The following is a 24145-nucleotide window of genomic DNA, read 5'->3' on the forward strand; positions in this document are numbered from 1 at the left end:
TGAACTTTCGAGATTTTGGTCTTTCAGGATTCTGTAGCGCTCCTATATATATATATATATATATATATATATATATATATATATATATATATATATACACACACACACACACACACACACACACTTGTAAGCATGAACATGGGGGCATTACATAAACTGGATAATAATTAGGAAAGTCAACGTTAGTTTTAATCTTAAAACCACCAGATCAGCTGTATGCATGCCTTCTTAAAGAAATCTTAAAAATGTTAAGCAGTATATTACACTAACCAGAAAAACCAGTTTCCCGATTCACAGTCCTTATCGTGTTGCTTCTGGGCACGAAGACTGAGGTCGAAGTCTGATCCAGTGTTAGGCCAGGAGAAATAAAACATTCCAGAATTCAGAAGTTTTCTCAGTGCTGTAACTCGTTCTTCTTCCTTAACATCTTCTTGAAGAGGGAAAAATTCTGTAGTAGTAATTTTATAGATTTCTGTATCCAGTATCTTTCCCATAGAGGTACAACCTGTCACTATAACCAAGAAGCATAACCTGGCATCACCTGAAAAAGACAAACAAGAAACCCTGAATCCCCTGTATGAAGTATGTTTATTTTTCATTTTATTGATACTTTTAAACAGTAAGCTGCTGATTTAATCTGAATAAGTTATAGTGTAAAACAAGGAATGCAAGCTTAATGAACCTTCTTGCCACTGTAAACTTTGTATTTTTTTTCAAGCTAAGAAACAAATAACAATCAGCACCACTTTTCAAGATGACACACAATGCTTTGCAGAGCAGAAACACCAGTTATAACTCTCAACTGTTCAGATTTTCTCAGACTGTCCAGATTTTTGCCCTCCAAAACAATCTGGCCCTAGTCCTAAGGTTAAAAAAAGAGACATGGAGATAAGAGCCTAGGAAAGAGAATCACATGAGGGATGTATGACAGAGGACACTGTATTTAGTGTATTCCTACCTCTTACTGGGGTCTTAGCTTGTTGCTTTTGTTCATTCTTATTAATAAAGTCTAGAAAGAACTGGATAAGCCCACTGCATGAGTTACAATTTTCTTAGCTAATATAAGATGCTTAACATCTCCTTGTATGTTGGCATTATCTCCAGTCTTCAGACATATCCGTTTAGTAAGGTATTTTTTGTTACTTTTGGTGGATACAGACAGGATATGATAGCTCCTCATAATACTGTATTTAGTGTTAGTGATTGTTATTTTAGGTAAAAACTTAATAAAATATACTTAGCAACTAGGCACATAAAATCATCCAGATGAAATACTGAAAAAGGTTGATATGATATTGAAATTGCTAATATGGTTCACACTTGAGTTGGACTTCCAAGATGGCTGCACACTGATCAACAGCTTAACTTCACCTCTCCCAGTGTGAAAACAGAAACCAAGAAACAACAGCCAGTGATACTATCAACTTGAGTAAAATTCAGTTACTGGCTAGTAAGTACACTGCCTGGACATCTGCAAAAAAGAAACTAAGAGAGTCTAAAAGAAAATCAACTACAAAAGCTGAAAACACTGACTGGGAAGAATCCTGTAGCTGTTCAGCAAAAAAAGCAGATCAAGCTCCAGCTTTGGTGCAAGAAATGGCTATAGTAATCTAGAGGAAAAAGTAAGTCAAATGTACTCAGAGTTGATTAAAAATAAACAAAACACTGAAGGAGCATATCAACTCTAACAACATCTGGAAAAAAATGGAAGAAACTTTAAACAGATATTCAGATGAGCTGATAAAACTGAAAAACTCTGTGGCTAAAATGAAGAAAAGGCTGGCTGATTATGAGACTGCTCAAGAGATGTTTCAAGAAATAACAGAATTAGAGGACAGAGCACACAGGGAAAACCTGAGATTTTCTGCTATTCCAGAAAATCTAGAAGGAACAGACTGTATTAATTTTATGAAGGCACAAATAAGCTAGTGGAATGGTATTCCTCAGCAGATGGAGACAGTAGAGTTTGTGGAAAGTGATTATTCACTGCACACCAGGCAGAAGAGAAACAAATTTATACCAGTAATCAGGGACTGTAGAGTGGTAGTTGTGAGATCCAAGCTGCTGTATCCATCTGTCTTAAGATTATTTTTCCTGGAGGATCAAAATAATCTTTGATGCAGAAGTGGATAAGGAGGAAATGCAAAAGTTTGTCCAACAAAATGAGCCATCAAGCAGAAGAGGACTCTATTTCTCATTCTTCTGACAATAAAGCACACGGAGAAACGTTGCCAGTTAAACCTTTTCCACTGTTCCAAAAGACAGATAAAGAAAAATGCAGGAGTTGACCAGAAGAATACCGTGGAACTGAACTGGAATTTGGAGTTTTGAGATGGAGATGAACAGGAAGAAGACCAGAAATTAGTGAATAAATGTGAAATTGCAAAGCATCAACTGCATTTGTAAAATAACAGCTGTATAAGTGGAAAGAGTAGACTTTTGTTGTCTTTGTTAAACTTGTAAGGAACTGAAAAGCATTTGCCTCACTTCCTGTCATTAATGTTTGTAAGGACTCTGAAGGAACAGGAGGAAGAAGGAAAAAGGTAACTGCAAGTAATTTCTTTTCTTAACACTATTTCTATGAAACTTTTCACAATATAAATTGCATATTTTATAGTAAAGTATTTTAGTGGTTATTTTATGTGATAAAGTTTTTAAAGTAAACAGATGTCCTCTTCTCATTCTTCCTTTTAGTATTAAGAAATGTAAGCATATAGTACAAAATGAGAAGAAAAGCTAGACAAAAGCATGTTTGCAATAATAGGCTGTAATCCTGGGTTGTTGAGGTGGTAAATAGGGGTGTAAAAGTATGACAATCATAACATATGTAGAGCTGATATGTTTTCTCTTACTTTTGCATAGATGGATGTCTGGATTAAGACTCTTGACTTAATCTAATACATTTTAAGTGAAGAACAAGTAAATAAGATAAATGAAAACTGAATATAATACGTTTTCCTTTAATAATAAATGTTTTAGATTTTCCTTCAGGCTGTAACAGACAGCTACATTTTTTCTCTTACTTTTTTCTGTGGAGGGAAGCTGATAATAGGGCAATAATGCCAGTTGCTTCAGGGCTAAAAGTTAATGATTTCTGAAAAGTATGCAAGTAGTTCACATCATGGGGGGGTAAAGATAAAAAGAAATGGCACCAATTAATGTAAGTAGAATCACAGACAAAAACACGCACCTTAGCATGGATAACCTCAATTTAAGATTAATTAGGGGATGTCTTAGTAGCTGAACACATAGCACAAATGTTCCTATTATATGAGTTAACTTCATTATTTGAACATGCACATATTTATGTGTGTTAGCATTAAGTTAACAGGTGCTGGGGTGTGTTTTTGTTTGTTTTTTTGAGGACTTTTATTAAAACAAAAAGTCTTGTCAAACATGACACAGGTTCCAGTACTGATAAGAAAGCAAAATATATGAAGGATTAATCTGCCAAACATTAATGGATGCATTTATCACAGAAGCTGTAAATAGACATTTAAACGAGCTGCCATATGTACTGTGTGGGAATAATTACTTTTTATCACAATGGCAACACTTTCCATATTATCTTGGAATGTGAATGGTCTCACAGGTATAGACAAAAAGGAAAGAATGCACTATGGATTTCTTAATATAATTAAGTAAACAGCAAGTTTGGTAAGAAATGAACTAGTTAACTGATAAAGAAAGGATTTCAGGATAGATATTCTGCAGATCATCAGGGACAAAGGAAAACAGGAGTACTTATATTAATTGCTAAATGAGCTCCAGTAGTGAGGGAAGAAAAAAAAAGAGAATGGCAGATTTCTAGTAATAAAGGGCTGCTGGCATAGGATGAGGATTACGTTGGTATGAGTTTATATTCCACCTAAAACTGCTTTGTAACTTTAAAAAAAATTAGCTTTCAGCAGGGAATATTACTTGTATGAGGGGAATGGAATTTGATTTGCAGCAATAAGCATGCATCAGGGGTACCTAGAAGGGAGAATATAACAAAAGGGGGTAGATTTCTGAAAAAAATTATGAAATATTTAGTATGAAAGACATGAAGTAGTAGGAACATAGAGAATTTACATATTTCCCAAGGTACAATAACTGGGCTAGACTTGTTCCTGTGAAATATAATTTCTGTCATGTCTATTTAATTAAGAACTTAGATACACATCCAATAACTATTTCAGATCATGCAACAATAATTACCAATATAAAAATGCAAGGTAATGAAGTAAAAAATTAGACAACGGCGCTTCCCTACCTACCTGCAAAAAAAAAAAAAAAACTAGAAGACTTTAAGGAATGGGTAATGGAAATTATTCCGGAGTTATCACGGATGATGGAAAGTACTCCAGATGTTGTAGCTAGTCAGTGGGATATAATGAAATTGAAGTTTAAAAATACTGCAGTAATAGAAGAAAGAGAGATCTGGTTAAGAGGTAATAATAATTATTTACAGGAGTTGACAAAAGTTAAAATAAAGAGAATCACGCAGAACAAGAACAGGTAGAATTACAGACTGCTGAAGAAAAAAAATAAGGCAGTACCTGAATAATATGCATGAATTTAAAAAGACTGCTGCCAAGCAACTGTTTTTTATAATAACCCCAGAGCACAAAAACATTTGGCACAACAACGTGGGCAAAAGGAAGTAGAAAGGGTAGTTGCCAAATTTAGGGAGCTTATAACAAAAAAAATAACCAGAGATCCTGCAGAGGTATTAGAGACATTTTGGAAATTGTATGAAAATTTGTATACAGCAAGAAGTGGGAAAATCAAGAAAAAGCACAAATAGAAATATCTCTGGAAGACTTGAATATGCCAAGGTTAGAGGTAGATGAGGCTCAGCAACTAAATCTGGAAGGTATTGCTTAACAGTATTTTAAAAGAAGGGGATGCACCAATACCCTGGAAAAAAGCTGTGGTACTTATAATACCTAAAGATGATAAACACCCATCAGACCCAGCTTCATTTAGACCCTTTTTCATTTTAAACCATAATTATAAAGTGTTTATGCTTATAATGGCTAAAGGAATGGCAAAGGTGATGCCAAAAGTGATAGACATGGATTTTGTGGTGGGCAGGCAAACATCCGACAATATTAATAGAACAATGATCATCCAGAGGGAAGCAGAATGTAACAAAATATCACTGTTATACTGGTGTGTCTTGATGCAGATAAAACATTCAACAGAGTAAGCTGGGATTTTATGAGTAGGGCAATGTACGCATTTGCATCTCCAGATACAATAATAAGATTAATTAGTAGGATATATGAGAGATCATAGGCAAAAATCAAAGTGGGAAGACTCCTGTCTAAGTTGTGTTTGAACAGAGGAACCAGGCAGGGGTGCCCTCTTTCCCCTTAGTTAACTGCATTATATTTGGAACCACTGTCAAAGAAAATAAGTGACTCCGAAATTCAAGGATAAAATTGGTGTGGTGTTCAAGAAAAAGTGCAGTTGTGTACACTTACTATAAATGTAGATGTTCAAGTGTATTCACTGTTGCAGTCATCACATTTGGGTTATCTGCCTGCAAGTAGCCTTCAGCCAGCCTGAATACCAGAGTCTTGGATTCCTGCGTCGGATGCTGTCTCTTCTTGCATGACGTCAGGTCGTCAGGGGTATAAAACATGCAGCTGACGCCATTACATCAGTTTTTCTTGCCCCAGATGTCAGGTGCCCCACAATGGGAATCAATTATATGTTATGGTACACCTCCAACAAAAAGCAAATACACCAGAAAACTTAAATATACCAAACAAGAAATAAAGGTAGAGCCAAGAGAAGTCAGGGGGCTGGAGGGAGGGTAACCAGGACTGCAGCAGTGAATACACTCGAACATCTACATTTATGCTAAGTGTACACAACTGTACTATGTTCTTCATGTTTCACTGTTGCAGTCATCATATTTGGGTTGATTCCCAAAGCTAAGGAAGGGAGGAGGAAGTTAGAGAGTATTAGGGCTAGCTATTATGCCCTGTAAAACTGCAGTGGTAAAACTAGCTCTTGGTTTAGAAAAAAGAGGCATGTGGTAATGCTTGGTGAAGGTATGTACAGAGCTCCAGGTAGCAGCTTCTAGGGTGTCCCTGGTAGGGACTCCTCAGAGAAAGGCTGCAGAGATAGATGCAACCCTGGTGGAATGTGATCTTATCCTCTGTGGGGTAGGTTTTCCATGGTGTTTGTAGCAGAAATAAATGCAATGGGCTATCCATTTGGAAATGGTTTGCTTTGAAATGGCCTTACCCTCTACCCCTGCAACAAAGCCAACTAGCAGTTGTTCAGATTTTCTGGGAGGATTATTCTTGTCCAAATAGAATCTAAGTTGTCTGTGCACATCCAGAGAGTGCAGTATTCATTCTCCTTTGTTTTGTGGATTAAGGAAGAAAGTAGGCAAGTGAATGGACTGATTAAGGGCCACACTAGACACCACCTTGGGCATAAAGGAAGGATTGGTCCTGAGGAGAAACCCTGTCTGCATGGAAGATAATGAAGGGTTCCACTGCTATGAGGGCCTGTAATTCAGACACTTTTCTTGCTGAAGTGATGGCTAGAAAGTATCCTGTTTTCCAAGAAAGGAATTTCAACTCTGTTGTTGCAGACTGGCTCAAAAGGAGGGACAGTGAGCTTTTCCAATACAAAGTTACAGTCCCAGGCTGGAGTAGGGGCTCTCCTGGGGGGGTCTTAAATTTTTGGCCCCTCTAAGGAATTGTTTTAGCAGAGGGTGTGAGAAGAGGGGTGGCTCAGTATTATAATGAGCTGAAATGGCAGAGGCATGAATTTTAAATGACGAGAAGGACAGGCCCTTGTGGAGCATTTCTGTTAAGTACTGAAGAATATGAGGTAAGCTGGGCATCGTTGTGTCCATCCCCTGAGTCTGGCTTCAGAAACTGTATCTTTTCCACTTTTCAGCATAGGATTTTCTAGTACTCGGCCTCCTGGCCTCCAGAATGACATCTAGCACCTGCTTACTGAGGGATGCTATTGGGGAGCTCAAGGAATTAGCCAGGCTGCAAGGTTCATGGTTTGAAGCTGAGGGTGCAGAATCTGGCCCTCCCGCTGGGACAGCAGGGAAGGGGTCTGAGGCAGGTGCCATGGTTCCAGCGGTGTCATACTGCGCAAGAGGGGGTACCAGTGCTGACATGGCCAGTCTGGTGCAATTAGTATTGTCCTTGGCTTGTCCTGTTTGATTTTTAGCAGAACCTTCGAGAGGAGAGGCAGAGGGGTAAAGGCATAAACCGAGAGGCTTTCCCAGGTAAAGGACAGGGCATCCACTTTCCAAGCTTGAGTGTGGGCAGTCCTTGTGCAGAATTTGTCCAATTGGTAGTTCTGAGGGGAGGCAAAGAGGTCTATCTCTGGAGTCCCCCATTTGTTCCTCTACAGGTTGAATATTTTTGGTTCCAGTTTCCATTCGTGTGGGTCCATGAGATTTCTGCTTAAGTCATCTGCCAGTGAATTTAGCTTGGCTGGCAGGAATTGGGCTTGTAGGTGCACTTGGAAGCTCAAGGCTGTGTTCCACAGAGCCATGGCAAGTCTGCAGAGAGGGTACGAGTGGGTTCCCCCCTGTTTGTTTATGTACCACATAACTGTGGTGTTGTCTGCCTTTACCAATAGCTGTCCTGGAAGAATGCAGTCTTTGAAGGCTGTCAAGGAATTCTGTACAGCTAACATTTCTTTTTGGTTGATATGAAGGTGCATCTGTCTCGGGTTCCATTTACCCTGAATGCACTGCCCTGCCAAGTAAGCCCCCCATGCATAGTCTGATGCGTCTGTTGTTAGGGTCTGAGCGGCAGGGGGTAGAGTGAAAGGGAACCCCTTGTTGTGGTAGCAGGCCTCTGCCCACCAAAGGAACTCTGTCCTTATACAAGGAATGATAGGAATCATTGATTCCAGGTCCTGAGAATGTTGACACCATAGGCTTTTTAGATACCATTGTAGTTTCCTTATATGCAAGTCTTGCATATGGAATTAGTAGTATGCAAGAGGCCATGAACCCAGGGCTTGCAGAATTTTCCTTGCAGATAGCTGGGTCTTTGTGGCCAATAGTTTGAAGTATGTTATCAGATAAACTTGTTTCTCTGCAGTGAGGAAAACCATCTGGGAAGTTGTGTTCAAGCTTGCTCCCAGGAATACAATCTGTTGGCAGGGTACCAGGTGAGATTTCTTTTCGTTTATGGTGTACCCCAGAGAGGTTAGAAGTTTCTTTACAAATGCCAGATGTTGTAATAGCAAATCCTGGTTTTCTGCCTGAATCAGACAATTGTCCAAGTATGGGCATATCTGAATATTTCTCCAGCTTCAAAATGAAATGGCTGGAGCCACTTTGTTGTGAATACCCTGGGCGCAGTAGATAAGCCAAAGGGAAGTGCAGAGAACTGATAGTGCATGTAGCCTGCCCTGAAGCATAGGTATTTCCTGCAAGATTCCCTTATTGGAATATGCAGGTAAGCTTCCTTTAAGTCTAAGGTTGCTAACCAGGCATCTTTGCTTAGCATAGGAAGCAGCTGTTGAAGTGTTTGCATTTTGAATTTTGGGATTACCAGAAAGGCGTTCAGAATAGAGAGTTCCAGGATAGGACGCCAGGAGCTGTCTTTTCTGGGTACCAGGAAAAGTCTTGAATAAAAACCTTGTCTCCTTTGTTATACTGGGACAGGTTGAATAGCCCTGATACTTAAAAGAGAGAGAACCTGCTGTTGGGCCTCCGCCTACTGATTTGGGGGTAGGTCTGGCCAACTGTTTGGGGTTGGTAGGGAGTGGAAGTGGAATCTGTATCCTTGGGAAACTATATTCAAAACCCATTTGTCCTGGGTAATGAGTTCCCAGTTTTTTGCATGCAAGGCGAGCTTTCCTCCTAAGGGAGCAGGCAGTTGAGCAGGACTTGGGAGGGTTAAGGTTAAGGCATTGTGACATTTTTCCGTAGGGGGGTGGTTTACTGCTCCCTGATTTGGAAGTGGGAGCCCCCCCACTGCTTAGACCTGTGTGCAGTCTGAGAATGTAGCCTAGGTCATCTGCTGTTCCTGGGTTTGGACTGAGAGGGCCTGAAAGGGACTGGAAAGGACCAGTTCTTAGAAGGCCAATGTCTACTAAATCTGGGAGGCTGTACTTGTAGGAAATCTTTAACAGTTTGCATAGATTTAGCTTTTTCCTCCATCCTTTTGAGAACTTCTTCTGCTTTGTTGCCAAACAGGCGGTCTTGGTTTAAGGGAGGATCCAATAATTTAGCTTTAACATGATCTCGCAAGTTTTGCTCCTTAAGCCAAGCATGCCTTCTAAGTACAGACTCAGTGACAGCAGCCCTGCAAGATGCTTCTAAAGAGTCAAAACCACATTGCAAAGTATGTTTACCAACTTGTTCTGCAGAATGCATTAAATCCTGTAATTCTTTCTTTTCAACATAGTCAAGAATCAGCATAATTTTCTGTTTAAGTAGTCCCATGATATGCTGCTGGTACTTTAACATATATAGCTGGCAATTTAAAGCCCTAATGGCCAAAGTGCTAGAAGTGTATACTTTCTTACCCCATCTGTCCAAAGCTCTAGAATCTCTATCAGAAGGGGTAGGATTTTTGGCAGCAGTAGTCTTAATGCCTTTTGGTCCTTGGGAAATGGTCTCTGGATCCGCAGTAGGATTCTTCAAGAGGAACTTGCGAGAGTCAGGTACTCTGTAATACGTGTCAGGTTTTCTGGGAGCTGGAGGTAAAATGTCTGGGGAAAGGCTAGATTCCAAGAAAGTATCATCTACAATGTCCAGAACAGGAGGAATAGCTAAAGGCCTGTGTTGAGGAAGGAGTAAGAATTCCCTAAGCCTCTTTTTGGAATCAGAGTAATCTTGGCTTTCCCAGTGGAAATGCTCCCTAAGAGTGTGCAAGGTTTCACCAAAAGAAAAATCTTCTGGAGGAGAAGCAGACGGAATGGAGTCCTCTGCATCAGAATTTTCATAGGTAGATAAGGGCAAATCCTGGTAATCAGAAGGAACAGAAGAATCAGATTCCTGATCAGAAGAATCAGAAGGAAAATCAGTTCTAGGTCTCTTGGGGGGGGGGGTGGCTTCCCCTAATTAAAGTAATAAGGTCTTCAGCCATTCTAAGCATTTGTTTTTTAGGCATATGGGCCTGAGCATGCGGTTTGGATGTTTAGTTTTCTAGGCGTGGAGCGAGTTTGAGGCCTAGAAAAAGAAGAAGATGTCAGTTTAACATGCAAATCTGTAGGCCTGAATACACCCTCAGAAGCCGATGCCTGCACAGTGGCTCCGGACCCATCCAAGGTAGAGACATCCGCAGGTTCCTTAGTCGAAGAAATATCTCGTGGCATACCAGACTCCGAATGGGTCTCAGTAGAGGCCTGCGAATCTGAAGTGGCGGGTATCAGGGGCTGCAAAAGCGCCTCACTGAGTACCAGCGGACTGGCGACTAGCTTAATGGAAGCATCGTCTGCAGTTTTGGACCTATGTGGCCTGTCTCTGTCTTTATCTTTACATTTTTTCAGAAGATCGGTAGTCGGATGGCTTAACGAAGCCATTTTGGAGTACTGATACAGAGTACCAAAAAAATTTGCTACAAAAATAGCCAGACGATGAATAGTTTGGGGATTGAACAAGGCACAAAACTGACAGCGAGGTATGTCGTGGTCTGGGCCTAAGAAAGGAATGCAGTACGAATGAAAATCTTTATGAGGTATTTGCTTTCCACAGGTAAGACAATTGTTAACTTTTACTGACATCGGTTGGAGCAAGATAAAGGATCCCCAATGGGGTACTTATCTTTTTTTGAAGACTTCGGGTCTGAAACTCGAAAATGAAAATTTCAGGAGTCGGCTGACTGGCACTTGCAAACTGCTTCTGCTTCGAGCACTGCACGGCAAGAAAGACTGATGTAATGGTGTCGGCTGCATGTTTTATACCCCTGATAACCTGACGTCATGGAAGAAGAGACAACATCTGACGCAGGAATCCAAGACTCTGGTATTCAGGCTGGTTGAGGGCTACCTGCAGGCAGATAACCCAAATGTGATGACTGCAACAGTGAAACACGAAGAACATCCTGGCCTTATTTGCAGATACTATTATTTTGTACCTGGTGGAATCAGAAAAGGACATCTCAGTGTTGTGGAATATTCTGAGACAGCACCAGGGTTTCTCGGGATATAACATTAATGAAAATAAAACATAGGCTATAGCTATAAACTATTTTTCCACACATGAATTGGTCCAATAATACCCATATTTATAAGGACATGATAAAATCAATTATTTAAGAGTATGGCTTAAAAAAGGATTTGGTTATGGCAGCTAAGAATATAATATATGTGAGAAGACACTAAACAAAAACCAAGAAACTGGAAACTCTTGCTTCTGGTTAGCAAGATGCAAAGCAATAAAAATATTTTAGCCCCTCTAGTTTAATACATAGCTCAGGCACATTTTTATCAACCAGAGGAAAAGTTGTGGACTGTAATTAGTAAAGAGTTGAAGGATTTTATTTGGGAGGGGAAGAGTCAAGTGGGATAAGTTGATCCTCCAAACAGAACAAGGAGGATTAGGATTGCCTGATTTGAAGTCGTATTTTAGAGCTACAGAGTTAAAGCTCTTAGACAAGCAGAAAGCTACAAATCAAACGGGAAAATGATGCTGATGATGAAACAGGGGAGTACTATATTCATAAAGTATTAGAAAGTATAATAATAACTAAGCCAACACTGGAGTGGAGAAATTAGGTTCTTCCAGTAGGGATGACTGCAATTAGGGTACAGATAATAGGCTGGAATTTACTGTAGGAAAATGGCAAACGAACCAAGGTACTGGGAACAAATAGAGAAGAAAAAGTAAAAAGAATGGAAAGCGGCTAAGGAGACATTTGGATTGCAGGGTAGTGATTGCCTTCCTTCTTGGGGATTGATATCAGAGTATAGACAAAGAGAAATGGATAGGGGAATCATAAGACTTGCACTTGTTGAGTTTTTAATTTAATACAGAACAGAAGCTGCTGTTAAAAAGGGATACGGGCATATCAAATATTGCACAATAACTATAGAAATCAATTTGAGGAGTTCAGAAAATATTAGGAAGAGAGTTTAGACATACAATTCACTGAAACAATGGGAGGCATATGTATAGCTCCCAAATATGCAAAACATCTAGAATATTTAGGATTTTTGCCTGAAAGTGTTTGCATTGATACTTTTACACCCCCAAGCAGACTCCAAAGAATTTTTCCTCAGAAAGATGGCAAATGCTGAAGTTGAGACAGGGAAGAAAGAAATAATTGAGAACATGTTTTTGGGAGTGTAATGAGTTGGAAGACTTTAAAAATTCCCTGCAGACTACTCTGTTGGAAATACTGGGTGAGCAAACTGGCATGACCAAGAAAATTATTTTTTAAGCTGTGATACAAAATCTGAATTGCCTACACATAGTGAGCCCTTGTTAAGTTTAATCCTGGGGCTGCTGTGACCTCCACACTCTGGGCCAGTAATCAAGGAACCTAAATCCTCAAATCCACCAGAATATAAACTTAGAACAAAGTTGAAGAACAACTCCAGGAGAACAGGAAGCAGTCCAATGAATACTTGATTAACCAAGACACAGTTGTTAAGCGCTTTCAAAAATCTTCATTGAAACATTATTTCACAAAAAACATTCCTAATATATACCCCCTCACAATAAATCACATGATGTATTTAATTTAATTATTTAAAGTAAAACTACCAAATTTGTAAAAAAAAGTTAAAAATGATCTAATAATATATGCCAATAATTTTAACAGGGGGTAACTGAACAACAATCATTTAATCCAGGATAATTACAAGCATCCAATAAAATCTGCCATCTAAGTTCCTGTTTATCTAAATGTTCATTTATTATCCACCCCTGTAAATCCCTGTGTATCCCGAATGGGGCAGCTAACAATTTGGACTTTCTTGATGAACTACATGCCCTGTTTGACAAGGCAGGTTGTGATTTAATGCTATTGATGGTTAAGTATAATAATATGCGCACTGAAACACTTGACCAAAACCTTGGGGAACTTAATGAAAATATAAAATCAGATTTGGATTTTGGTCATTTTAAGAAAGAGTATGACAGTATATTCTCTTCTGTTAACAATTATTGTACTAAGAACTATGAGCGAAAGATGAATAAAATTAAATGAGACATGAATATTTATCTACAGAAAAAAGCATATATAGCACCACCGGGTTCCCTAGGTAACCAGCGAAGGACCAATCAACGATTAGATAATGGTAATGATGTCAACACGCAAGTGGATGAAATGGTCCCTTTAGAGTGGGCGGGCCAACGGTGGTCCGAACACATTCAAAATCAGAGGAAGCGGCTTCCCTCGTGGAGACAACAGTATATCAGGAATGTACACTTCAAACAAGGAGTTCGTCCGAAACAAACCAACAGTTACATAAGGAGATAACCGAACAGGTTGACATTTATCATTGTGGAATTAGTTCTGAAACTGAAGAAGGAATTTTGGGGTCTTTTGATGCAAGTTGCAAACTGGTGGACTTAAACGAAAATGTAAGTAAAGCGATGGCTTTGAACTTGGACATTATTGACAATACTCCGGGTGATTTTAAAATATACAACTATTCAAGTAAAGTTCTTAATACTGGGCATGCTGACGTATTGTCTAAAGGCTTTACTTTTGTGCAAGCCCGACATGCAAACGTAATTGATATACTTTGTGATTTAAAGTTATTTACAAGAAAGTTAAATCTCAAAATGTTATTTAATGAGTCAAATGTTAAGAAAAATGCATTACATCGGCCAAGTGTATTCAATCCACCTTTGATAAATCCAATATTAACTTTTGAAAAAATGTGCAAATATGATATTCGCAATATTGTAAATAATAAGAATGGGTCATACTTTACAAATGTTACTGACTATGAGAATGTTTTACTTTGTGATTTGATTGATGACAGTGACATTTGGGTTATGAAATCCGATAAGGGGGGTGGGGTGGTAGTTATGAATTCTCTTGATTATCAGGATAAAAATCAATGGTTTGCTTTTTACTGACAAATACTGTGAAGTGTCAAGAAATGAAATTAACGTGGCATTTCGGAGAGTTGATTTACTTTTGTATGACATGCTTTTGCAATATGAAATTAACAAGGATGATTATAATTTTATGCTGAATGACAAACCAGCTTTAGCTAGTATTTTTGGCATACCAAAAATACATAAATGTCTTGAACACCCACCCCTTAGACCCATAGTTGATGGATGTAGGTCGAAAACCTATTTTATTGCGAAGTGGATTGATAACAAGATTAGAAATGGTATATCCAACAACATCGATATATTAAAGGACTCATGGCAGGTTTTGGATAAATTAAACAATTTACCTTATACTGAAAATGGATTTTTTGTGACCATGGATGTTCATGATATTTCTGTATACCTCATGAATTGGGTTTAGCATGGTTTGAACAGGAATTATATTCAACTAAAATGTTGAATAATACGACAGTAAATGCTTGCACAACTCTTATGGAAGTATTTTTTAAAAATAATTTTATTCACTTTGAAGGACAACCTATAAACAGACCACTGGGGTGGTAATGGGGGCGGCATGTGCCCCCAGTTTTGTAAATTATGTTATGGCCCATTGGGAATCTGAAAATATTTTAGACAGCATATACTCCCAATGTTGGTCTATATACCTCAGATTTTTGGATGATGTCTTTATATATTGGACTGATACGGAGGACAAATTGAATGAATTTATATATATATATATATATATATATATATATATATATATATATATATATATAGACAGATAGATAATACAGTTGAATTTTTTAAGTTTTCATCTCATTATGACCCAATTTCTATTTCCTTTTTAGATGTTGAGGTAGGAAAGGATTTTGAAAAGCAATGTTTTTATTCTCATTTGTATAGGAAACCAACTTTTTCCAATGCATATCTACATTATCCTAGTTGGCACCCCGAACATCAAAAAAAAGGCAGTAATAAAGGGGGCAGCTTGTTAGGGCGGCCAGAATGGTTACTAAAAATGACCAGTTTATTACAGAAGCTGATAAGATAATTGCTATGTTTCGAAGAAGGGCCTACCCAGAAGGTTTACTGAATAGGGTATATAATGAAGTTATTACAAAAAGAGGAAATGAAACATATTTGCCCATATTGGGTTGTTAGATTAATGATAAGAGACACTATATAAATACATCAACTGAAGGGAATAAATATACACTTAGTTTCATCACTACCTTTAATTTGGATAGTGATTTGATTTTTAGTGGTATTCGTAAAAATTGGTACGTTATGCTTAAAAATAATGATTTGGTGGATAAAGTGGGTCCTTTACCAACTGTGGTCTATAAAAAGGATAGGTCCTTAAAAGCTAAATTGGAAAAAGGGAATTCTTATAATATAGGTGTGAGACATGCCCAGTTTGGCACAAACAATGTGGTTGTTGTTCTTCATGTCCCTATTTAAACACTACTGATAGTTTTTGTAATAGGAACAGGGTAAAAGGACATTTTCATGTAACACTTCTAATGTTGTTTATCTTGTACAATGTAATCAATGTCTAGCATTTTATGTTGTAAAAACCAGTAGGGTTTTTAAGAAGCGGATATATGAACATGTTTTAGATATTAAAAATAAAAAATGTAGAAACGCACTTTATAGGCATGTTGAAAAACATGATAACCATAATTTAAATTTTTTAATTATAGAATAGATACACAAGGATTTACAGGGGTGGATAATAAATGAACATTTAGATAAACAGGAACTTAGATGGCAGATTTTATTGGATGCCTGTAATTATCCTGGATTAAATGATTGTTGTTCAATTACCCCCCTGTTAAAATTATTGGCATATATTATTAGATCATTTTTAACTTTTTTTTTTTACAAATTTGACAGTTGTACTTTAAATGATTAATTAAATACATCATGTGATTTTATTGTGAGGGGTATACATTGAGAATGTTTTTTGTGAAATAATGTTGTTCTGATGAAGATTTTCGAAAGGGCTTAACAACTGTGTCTTGGTTAATCAAGTATTCGTTGGACTGCTTGCTGTTTTCCTGGAGTTGTTCTTCAACTTTGTTCTAAACCTAAATCCTCACCACTGAGGGATGAAGAAGGATGTTCACTTGGAATACAAATGGATACACTCAGTATTTCCAGATGCAGACGTCTGCATCAAGCACAATTTCCCTTAAGAGTACACAGGGAACACAGTCAGCCCAAGGCCTCAATTTTTTTATATCTGTCTCCCTTTAGGGCCCCAATAAGGCACCCTACTAGCACAGCTATAGGGTTAAGTCCTCAGCTGAGTGTCCAAGCCAAGTCCTCCAGCATCCTGTCTGTGCAACCAGTGCTTTGTGTCTCTACTCCAAGTAGCTGACACGCACACCACAGATGTGATTTGCACACACACACACACACACACACACACACACACACACACACACACACACACACACACACACACACACACACAAACAGACACACACACTTGGGAAAGGCTGGCACAGACTTAACTGCTGTGCCTCCTTCTGCCCAAACTATAAGGTAGCTATCACTGTCAACAGACACTACAAAGTCAGCTACCTAAGGGTCTTGCAAGAGTACCCAATTATACTAAGTGAAAATATTAAAACAAATTGTAATGTTGACCAAACCAGGCTTCAGGAGTGGCCAGAGGGTCACTAAGAGATACCTGTACTCTCAAAGGTTAAAATATTGTCTAAAGGACCGACCACAATGAAAAGTTTAAATATATTTAATAATAATTAATAAAAGAACATTTATTTATTTATTTGACATTTGTTAACCGGGTTGGTCCAACTGAGCTAGAAGCCCATTTTCAGTGGAGACCCGATGATAAAAGCTCCAGGATAATTAAATACATAAAGTCATAGCAGCATAGAATGATGTATTCTAAGTTATACATACTGGTTAGAGTGAGTGGTACAACAGGAGTATACAAAAACAAAAGACTGATTACACAAATACAGTTTCAAAAATCACAATTGAAAGAAAGTGGTATCTTTGAAAGTACACCGTATGTATTTACAGAATGAGTCAAGGAATGTAAAAGATAGAGGCAGAAGAAGTCAATGACATCTAAGAGTTTCAGTAACAATATAATTCAATACATAATTACATTGTTACTAGATGCACGAAATATGAAATATCTATTTACAGTAAACAGAGTTTCAATCACAGGAAATATTAAAAGTAATACAGCAGGAAAGATTCACAATGTTACAGAAAAACAGTACTTAACTATTCTCACTGTATTTTCCTGACTGATCTACAAAATTACTGTTCCTACTTACTTAATAGAGCAATGCAAGATGAAGTATGTGAGGGATTCTTCTATGTCAAGTTTCAAAAAACAGATTGCAATGAGACTTCAGTCTCAGCTAATATTAAAACATAATTTCTGTAGAGAATGACATCACATACATCTGGGTCATTGTTTTCTGGTTCCCATGCAACCCCCCCCCCCATTGCTAGAAAATGTCAGGATTTAGCACCTACATGTCAATAATACACTCATAAGAGCTTTGCTCATATCTGATGCAGCTTCTGGAAGTCATACAACAATTACAAACTTCTGTCCCTCCTACAGAGACGAACAAACCATGCTTCTTACAGACACTGCATCTCTGTCTTCATTCAAAACTGTGAGACAACATCTTTATGGTCTAGGCCCACTAATTTAATTTCTTACTACTTCTCAAAGTCAGGTGGATTGAGATTAACCTCTTCTTTTCCAGTATCCTCTGTTACAATGTATACATTTCCATGGTTACAACGCATACATTTAATCAGTTACTAGATGCATGTATATTTTTTTCTGTCAGCAGGACCCACTGTTGGTACATTTCTAATGCAATCAGCTTTGCAAGTGCATTTTTCAACACAAGCATCTGCACAAATTGGTTTGATATACAAATGACATACAATTCTTTACAAAATTCCAGCTAGCTGTGCTAGCATATGTTAAACATTCACTATCCTACATACCCTGGCATTGCTAACAACACCTCACATCATCACAGCTGCCAAAAAAGCAATTACTAAAAAATGGAAATCAAAATCTAAACAAACTATATTTTAAGTAGCGAATACTGTAACAGACATAAAAGAATAGGAAGTGGGATCTTTAGAAATGGGTAGGAGTAAGTTACAAAGAAAAAAATGGAAATAGTGGGAACAATACATGCAGAACAATGTTTTGGAGGAGGCATGAAGTGTAAGAGAAGGCAGAAATTAAATAATTTATGTAATGTTGCTTAGATTATATGATATATATAACAATACATGGAATACATATTTTATATAAATGTAAAATTGCATACGTCACAAATGATAATTCAAAAAAGGTGTTTTAAAGAAAAAAACATATTCAAGTTGATATTGTGGGTTAAAAGCTATGATTTCTGAACATGATTACATATATTCTGGTGATAAACAGTTTAATATAAAAGTGTCGGTATTTTATCTTGGAAAAAGTCTGCACCATTGATCATGGAGGGGTAGGCAAGGACTCATCTTTATTCATACTTTCAAATAAATATACTAACATGCTCAAAGTGCTAGCATCAGCTAGACCTGTAACATACAGTAATAAAACAGTGATTGCATCAAGGTGACCTATGACCACCTAGTAATCAAGGAACTGGAATAGCCAAGCTGGAGGGTTAGAGTAATGATTGATATCAACTCATCCATCCTGCAAAGAATTGGTGATTCAGTTTGCTGAATTACTGACACTTGGTAAAGACTAGGTGCTAAAGCAAAGCAGTACAGAAGCACATAGATGTGCTCTGACCCACAAAAAGATGTGCTGTACTATAGCTGGATTCCAGTGCGGATGCACACACGTCATTGGGATGACACTGTACAGCTCTGCTTCTACCACTCATATTTCACATTGAGAGAGGCTACAATGCTAGCAGAAAATCACCACTTCTTTCATGATGACTGCTGTGCTCCACACTTCTTGCCTTCCTTTGCTGTTGCCCTCAGTTGCTGGAAAGGAGGGAGGAATGAATGAGCCAATGGGAGAATGGCAGTGCAATGATCACTAGCACACAGAAGAAAAATTACCTCTGGTAAACATGTTTTCTTCTTCTTCTTCTTTCGGCTTTTCCCGGTTGGGGGTCACCACAGCAGAACACCGGTCCGCTAATGATTGGCAGTAGATTTTTACGGTGCTAAGGTGCCAGCCCGAAGCCCAATCTTCAACGAAAGCATGCCCATTCACGCATGTCTTTCGAACGCCACTTGACTGCGGGGAGGACATGCAGACTCCACACAGAAGGCGCTCCAGCCGAGAATCGAATGGGAGAACCTGTTGCTGTGAGGCAACAACGCTACCGCTGCACAACCGCGGCATCCTCTGGTAAACATGTTTTAAATACACTTATTCCCATACTGTGGAGTTATTACTAAAACTGACCACATTGTCTAAGAAGTACACTGATTACTTGTTTTAAAATAAGAGGTTATAAAATGTACAATAACAGTAAAGGGAAGACTATACATCTGAAAAAAGAAGGTCAAACAGAAGAAAGACAGATAACATGTAAATTAGCTTAGTCTTCCAGTTCAGGGTATTTATTTATTTTTTTCCCCTCTCATGTAAGCCATTAAATGAGAAAATTCAAATAATTTCAAGACGGTTTGACTAAGATTTCCTCATAAGCATGATCAAAACTCCTCATTCACAGTAAAACCAAGACAATTGCCACAGAATTATAAAAATAACAGTGTAGAGTAGACTATGTATCTGAAAAAGGACTATGAAAACAAGACTAAGGCATCATCATAAAACACTGCATAAGTCAGGGCTCATACAGCGTAGTGTCTGGAGCTCCACTCAATATACCTGCTGTCAAGTGCTTAAGAACAGGATGAGACTACAGGAGGACTGTCAGTAACAGGACATACATATCATACAACAGGAAGTGCTCCTTTCCTATTTGAAGTGGAGGTGTTAGGCACCGTTTGAGCATTGGTGAAGGCTAAAAAGATGTGAATATCATGCAGCTATAGAATGATGCAGCCGGGAGAACAACTTAATAGTTGACACTATAACACTTCTGCAATGGTCACAAGCATAATGAAAAAAAAAAAACAGCTGGTTGGTACCCCAGCAACTTAAATTAATCCAGATCATGACCTGGAATGCTGATATGTATCCAGCCCTGTTGGAAACTCAGAGGTAAGATGGCAGCCACACATGCAAAAGGTTGCCTGATTAGGCTGATAAATAGGTTGGGAAGAGTTACCAAGTGTTAGCATGTAGGTAAATGAACATGTCAGTTATATCAAAAGACCCAAAAGTAAGACTTGCCAGGGTCAAGAAAAGGAATAAAATAAATGTCAAGTACACGTTGGTGACATAGAAAATATGGTGCACATAGTTTGCATTATATGTCACATAAATGCAGTACAATCAGCTTCATGCAAGATTAGCGTAGTCTGCATGGGCAGCTTAGTCAAGCCTTCCTAACAGGCTACAAACTACATGAACTCACACCTTTTCAGAGTGACGGATTTATTTTCTTTTACTCTCTAGCGAAAGGCAATGGACCACAGATCCTCATTCATATCCTATCCAGGCTGTGCAGAACACCTACAAAGCATAAAAGATTAAGCTACAAAATGTTCAGTTTAGGGTGACTTGGCTTAAATCCTTGAACATACAATCCAGAATTCTGCCCTCACACCAAGGTACTGCTTTCCGGTGAGTGACTGCTTTTAGTAATCCAGAGGCAAAGCCATTATAAACAGAGTGCAAAGCATTTTGTTTTCTGAAGGGTAAGCCTGGTAGACAGAAATGCTTCTTTTCAGGGGTGATTCAGGAGCAATGTCTGGTTAAGTAACTTGCTCAAAGTTACATAGCAGGCAAATGGAGATTAATGGAATCCAACTCATTTCTACAGGATGAAATTCTTTAGCAGCTCATTTCTGTGTGCTAAATCGACAGACTTTAAAGATCAAAGACAGATTTTTAGACTTTTATTTTCTAACTTTCTATAGTTTAGTACTTTATAGAGTTTCAGGCAATCTCTGTTAGCTTTGTTCATTTCTGCAGCAACCTATGATCATGTACACTGGCTAAAACAGCAGCTCATTTGAAAGTCTCACTGGTGGTTGGGCTGGTGTACATTACAGAATTCCTTTTTCATAGTTGCTTACCAATCCTCACTATTGGTTAGTTTTTAGCAAACAGAGAAAAATGGATAAGCAATTTCAGTGCATTCCTGATAATACCTGCAGAAAAAAGTATTTAATAATGTAAACTATACCAAGATGAATATGAGCACTTATTCTGGAAACGATGAACTGTAAAGAAAAACTTGGAAACAAGGGTGTAGCTGGCATACTCTTTGTACTCTACGGAGTACAACTTTCTATATATTACTTAGAGAAACCATGGCTTATTTAGACCATACTATGTCCAAAACTGTGTAAATTAATGCCTCCAATAAGAGTTTCATAGATTGAAAAACATCTATTTAATGGTTTTAGAGGGAAAGTGATACAAACATTTTTAAGTGAGGGAGACGTTGCACTTTTTCAAATGACAGGTAGGTTGGGAAGAAGCAATAAGAACAAGATTACAAAATGATATTCTCAAGCAACATCCCTGCTTGGAAATACGCAGACAGAAATTGCACAGTACACAAGAATTGGACATTTTTGTATTTGATATTCATTCCCAGTCTGCATTTATCGTCTGGTTTTGTAAATTAAATGTTTTCAGTGCAGGTTAGAAAGACTTAAGTGCATGTTGACACTTACATGCACACTAACTTAGCAATTTTTTTTTACATATTCTTTTTTATTTTTTAAAACTTTCTTTTGAGTAGTAACTTAAACAATAGAAGTATTAGGAAATTTACTGTTTCAAGGTTGTAAAGCTTTAGACTTAAAGAACAAGAAGTCCTTATTTATACACTCCTCTTAATTGTGTGAATAAACCACTTGGTGACTGCTCCTTCTAGAGATGAGTAGAGAAGCCATATGCTCTAGTATGACATATCATAATGCAAAACACAAACTGGGAAATAATACAAAATGGACAAACAAGCAAACATTAAATGTTATTTTTCAGACAGGAGTGATTCCACCTGTCTTGGTACAAAAGAGCGTCCAACCCCTTGGAAATCTACAGTCAGAGTATCCCTTAACTACACACAGGACATTGTCCCAGTTAAAAATGTCTTTCATAGGCATTGGGGAGTCTTAATGGCAGATCCTGAGTTAAAGGGACTAGTAGGTACTGAACCTAATTTTGTTTATAGGAATAAGATGAATTTACAGAAACTATTATGCTATCCTAGAGGTTTCAGTGGTCTGAATGAGCTTTACTCATCTACAGGTATGCAACCATGTAACAAATGTAATTTTTGTGAATTTGTTTGTATAGAATCTCATTTCACACATCTCATCACCCTACAACGGTTTGATTTTAGAGTAACTGCTACTTGTAATACACATGTGGTTTATCTGGCTAAGTGCATAGCCTGCACTGTATTTTATGAAGGAAAAACTAATAGATGCCTAAGGGACAGGATTAGGGAACACCTGTACAATATACATACACAATCTTCTAACAATGCACTCTCGAAGCATGTCACACACACTAATGACCAGCATAGTTTCAAATTCCAGGTCCTACAAGTGAACATACCCAGTACCAGAGGTGGAGACATTTGAAATTGCACAGAGAGAATAGAAGTTGACTGGATCATCAGGCTAAGGGCAGACCAGAACCCAGGTCTTAATGATAAAGTCTCCATTAAGCCAGCTTTGAAAAATAGGAGATTGACTGTCAGATGACACAATTTATATTGTTATAACTAATGTCCCTTTCGGATGAGATTTTATGTTGAACTTAGATACGTTCTTTTATACATTTTAAATTACATAAAACTTGAACATATTTAAATATATGTTTTATAAATTTAAATATTTTTCAAAAACTGCGTTATTTTTTGTAAGTCAAATTCAAGTATGTATTCTTACTTATGTTTACATTTTATATTTATGAATGCATTTATGTATGTTTTTATTTCCATTTTTAGGGCATGTTTATGAGATGACTTTTTTTCTATTTAGTTTTTAAATAGAATAATTGTAGGAAGTGATGTCATATTTAGGTGGCTATATATTCTGTGTCCCCTTTTTTGTATGTATTAAAGGTCTGAGGAAGCCCAACAGGGTGAAAGCGCTAATCTAACTCTGCACAATAGATCTTTCTTCATTTCAAACTTCGTCCATTGGATTTATTGGAGTTTACTACTTGGAATTGTTTTCATCTGAGAACTTTATTTACATCCACAGACTTGGAGTGTCTCTGAGCTTTGTGTTTGGGTTTATCTTTGTTATTTAGCATCGGAGCACTTACTCCTTAGTCACCTGCTCTATTGACTTTATAAAACAATTACAAAACAATGCAGAAGTCACCCTAGTTCTAGTCATCCTGTCTCCTTGCTGCATTGAAACTAACTGTCATAGCCCAACCATAAAACAATTTAATTTCAACTTATTTTTTAAAAGTTGTGTAAGAACTCTGTATGTTTCTGTTTCTACTGTTAAAAAACATACATTTGCACATGTACATAGTTTATATACATCTCTGTTCTTTTCTAGTAGGGTGCACTGTGGACACATCCTTGAAGCTTAGTACTGTACAAACTCCATTCAACACACACTTCTGTACCAGTAGTTTAATATACACATAGCATATAGTTCTAATACATTTGATAACACAAGCAAATGCATCATGCTGGTATTCACAAATGACATATAACTATTTACAAAATTCCAGACAGCTGGGCTGGCAGTATAGCCCTATGTCACACCAGGCACCACAGTAACAGAGAAGATGCAAGAGAATGCCATGTGCACTAAGACCCCCCCCCACACACACACACACACACACACACAGCGGTGAGTAACATAGGTGTCACTGGGGAAGAACTGATGCCAGGTCAATAACTATGGGCCATTAAAATCATAAACTGACTTTGTGGCAAAGCCTCACAGACTAAACATGTTTCTCTGTTAACAATAAGCATCAGACATCAACTCAACACAACACAGGGTGGAAGGGGTCATAGATAGTTT

General features: G+C 37.8%; 1 protein-coding gene across 1 annotated transcript in view; it reads right to left on the minus strand.

Moving 5' to 3' along the window:
• SYNJ2 (synaptojanin 2) overlaps positions 1-24145 on the minus strand; it is a 1514156-nt gene that overhangs the window by 1269912 nt on the left and 220099 nt on the right. The window contains exon 4 of the mRNA XM_044063657.1: positions 271-541. Coding sequence (XP_043919592.1) covers positions 271-541 — 271 coding nt within the window. The remainder of the gene's footprint in view (positions 1-270; positions 542-24145) is intronic.

Source organism: Protopterus annectens, chromosome 1.part0, assembly GCF_019279795.1.
Source record: "Protopterus annectens isolate FY-2018-M chromosome 1.part0, PAN1.0, whole genome shotgun sequence".
Classification (NCBI taxonomy): Eukaryota; Metazoa; Chordata; order Ceratodontiformes; family Protopteridae; genus Protopterus; species Protopterus annectens.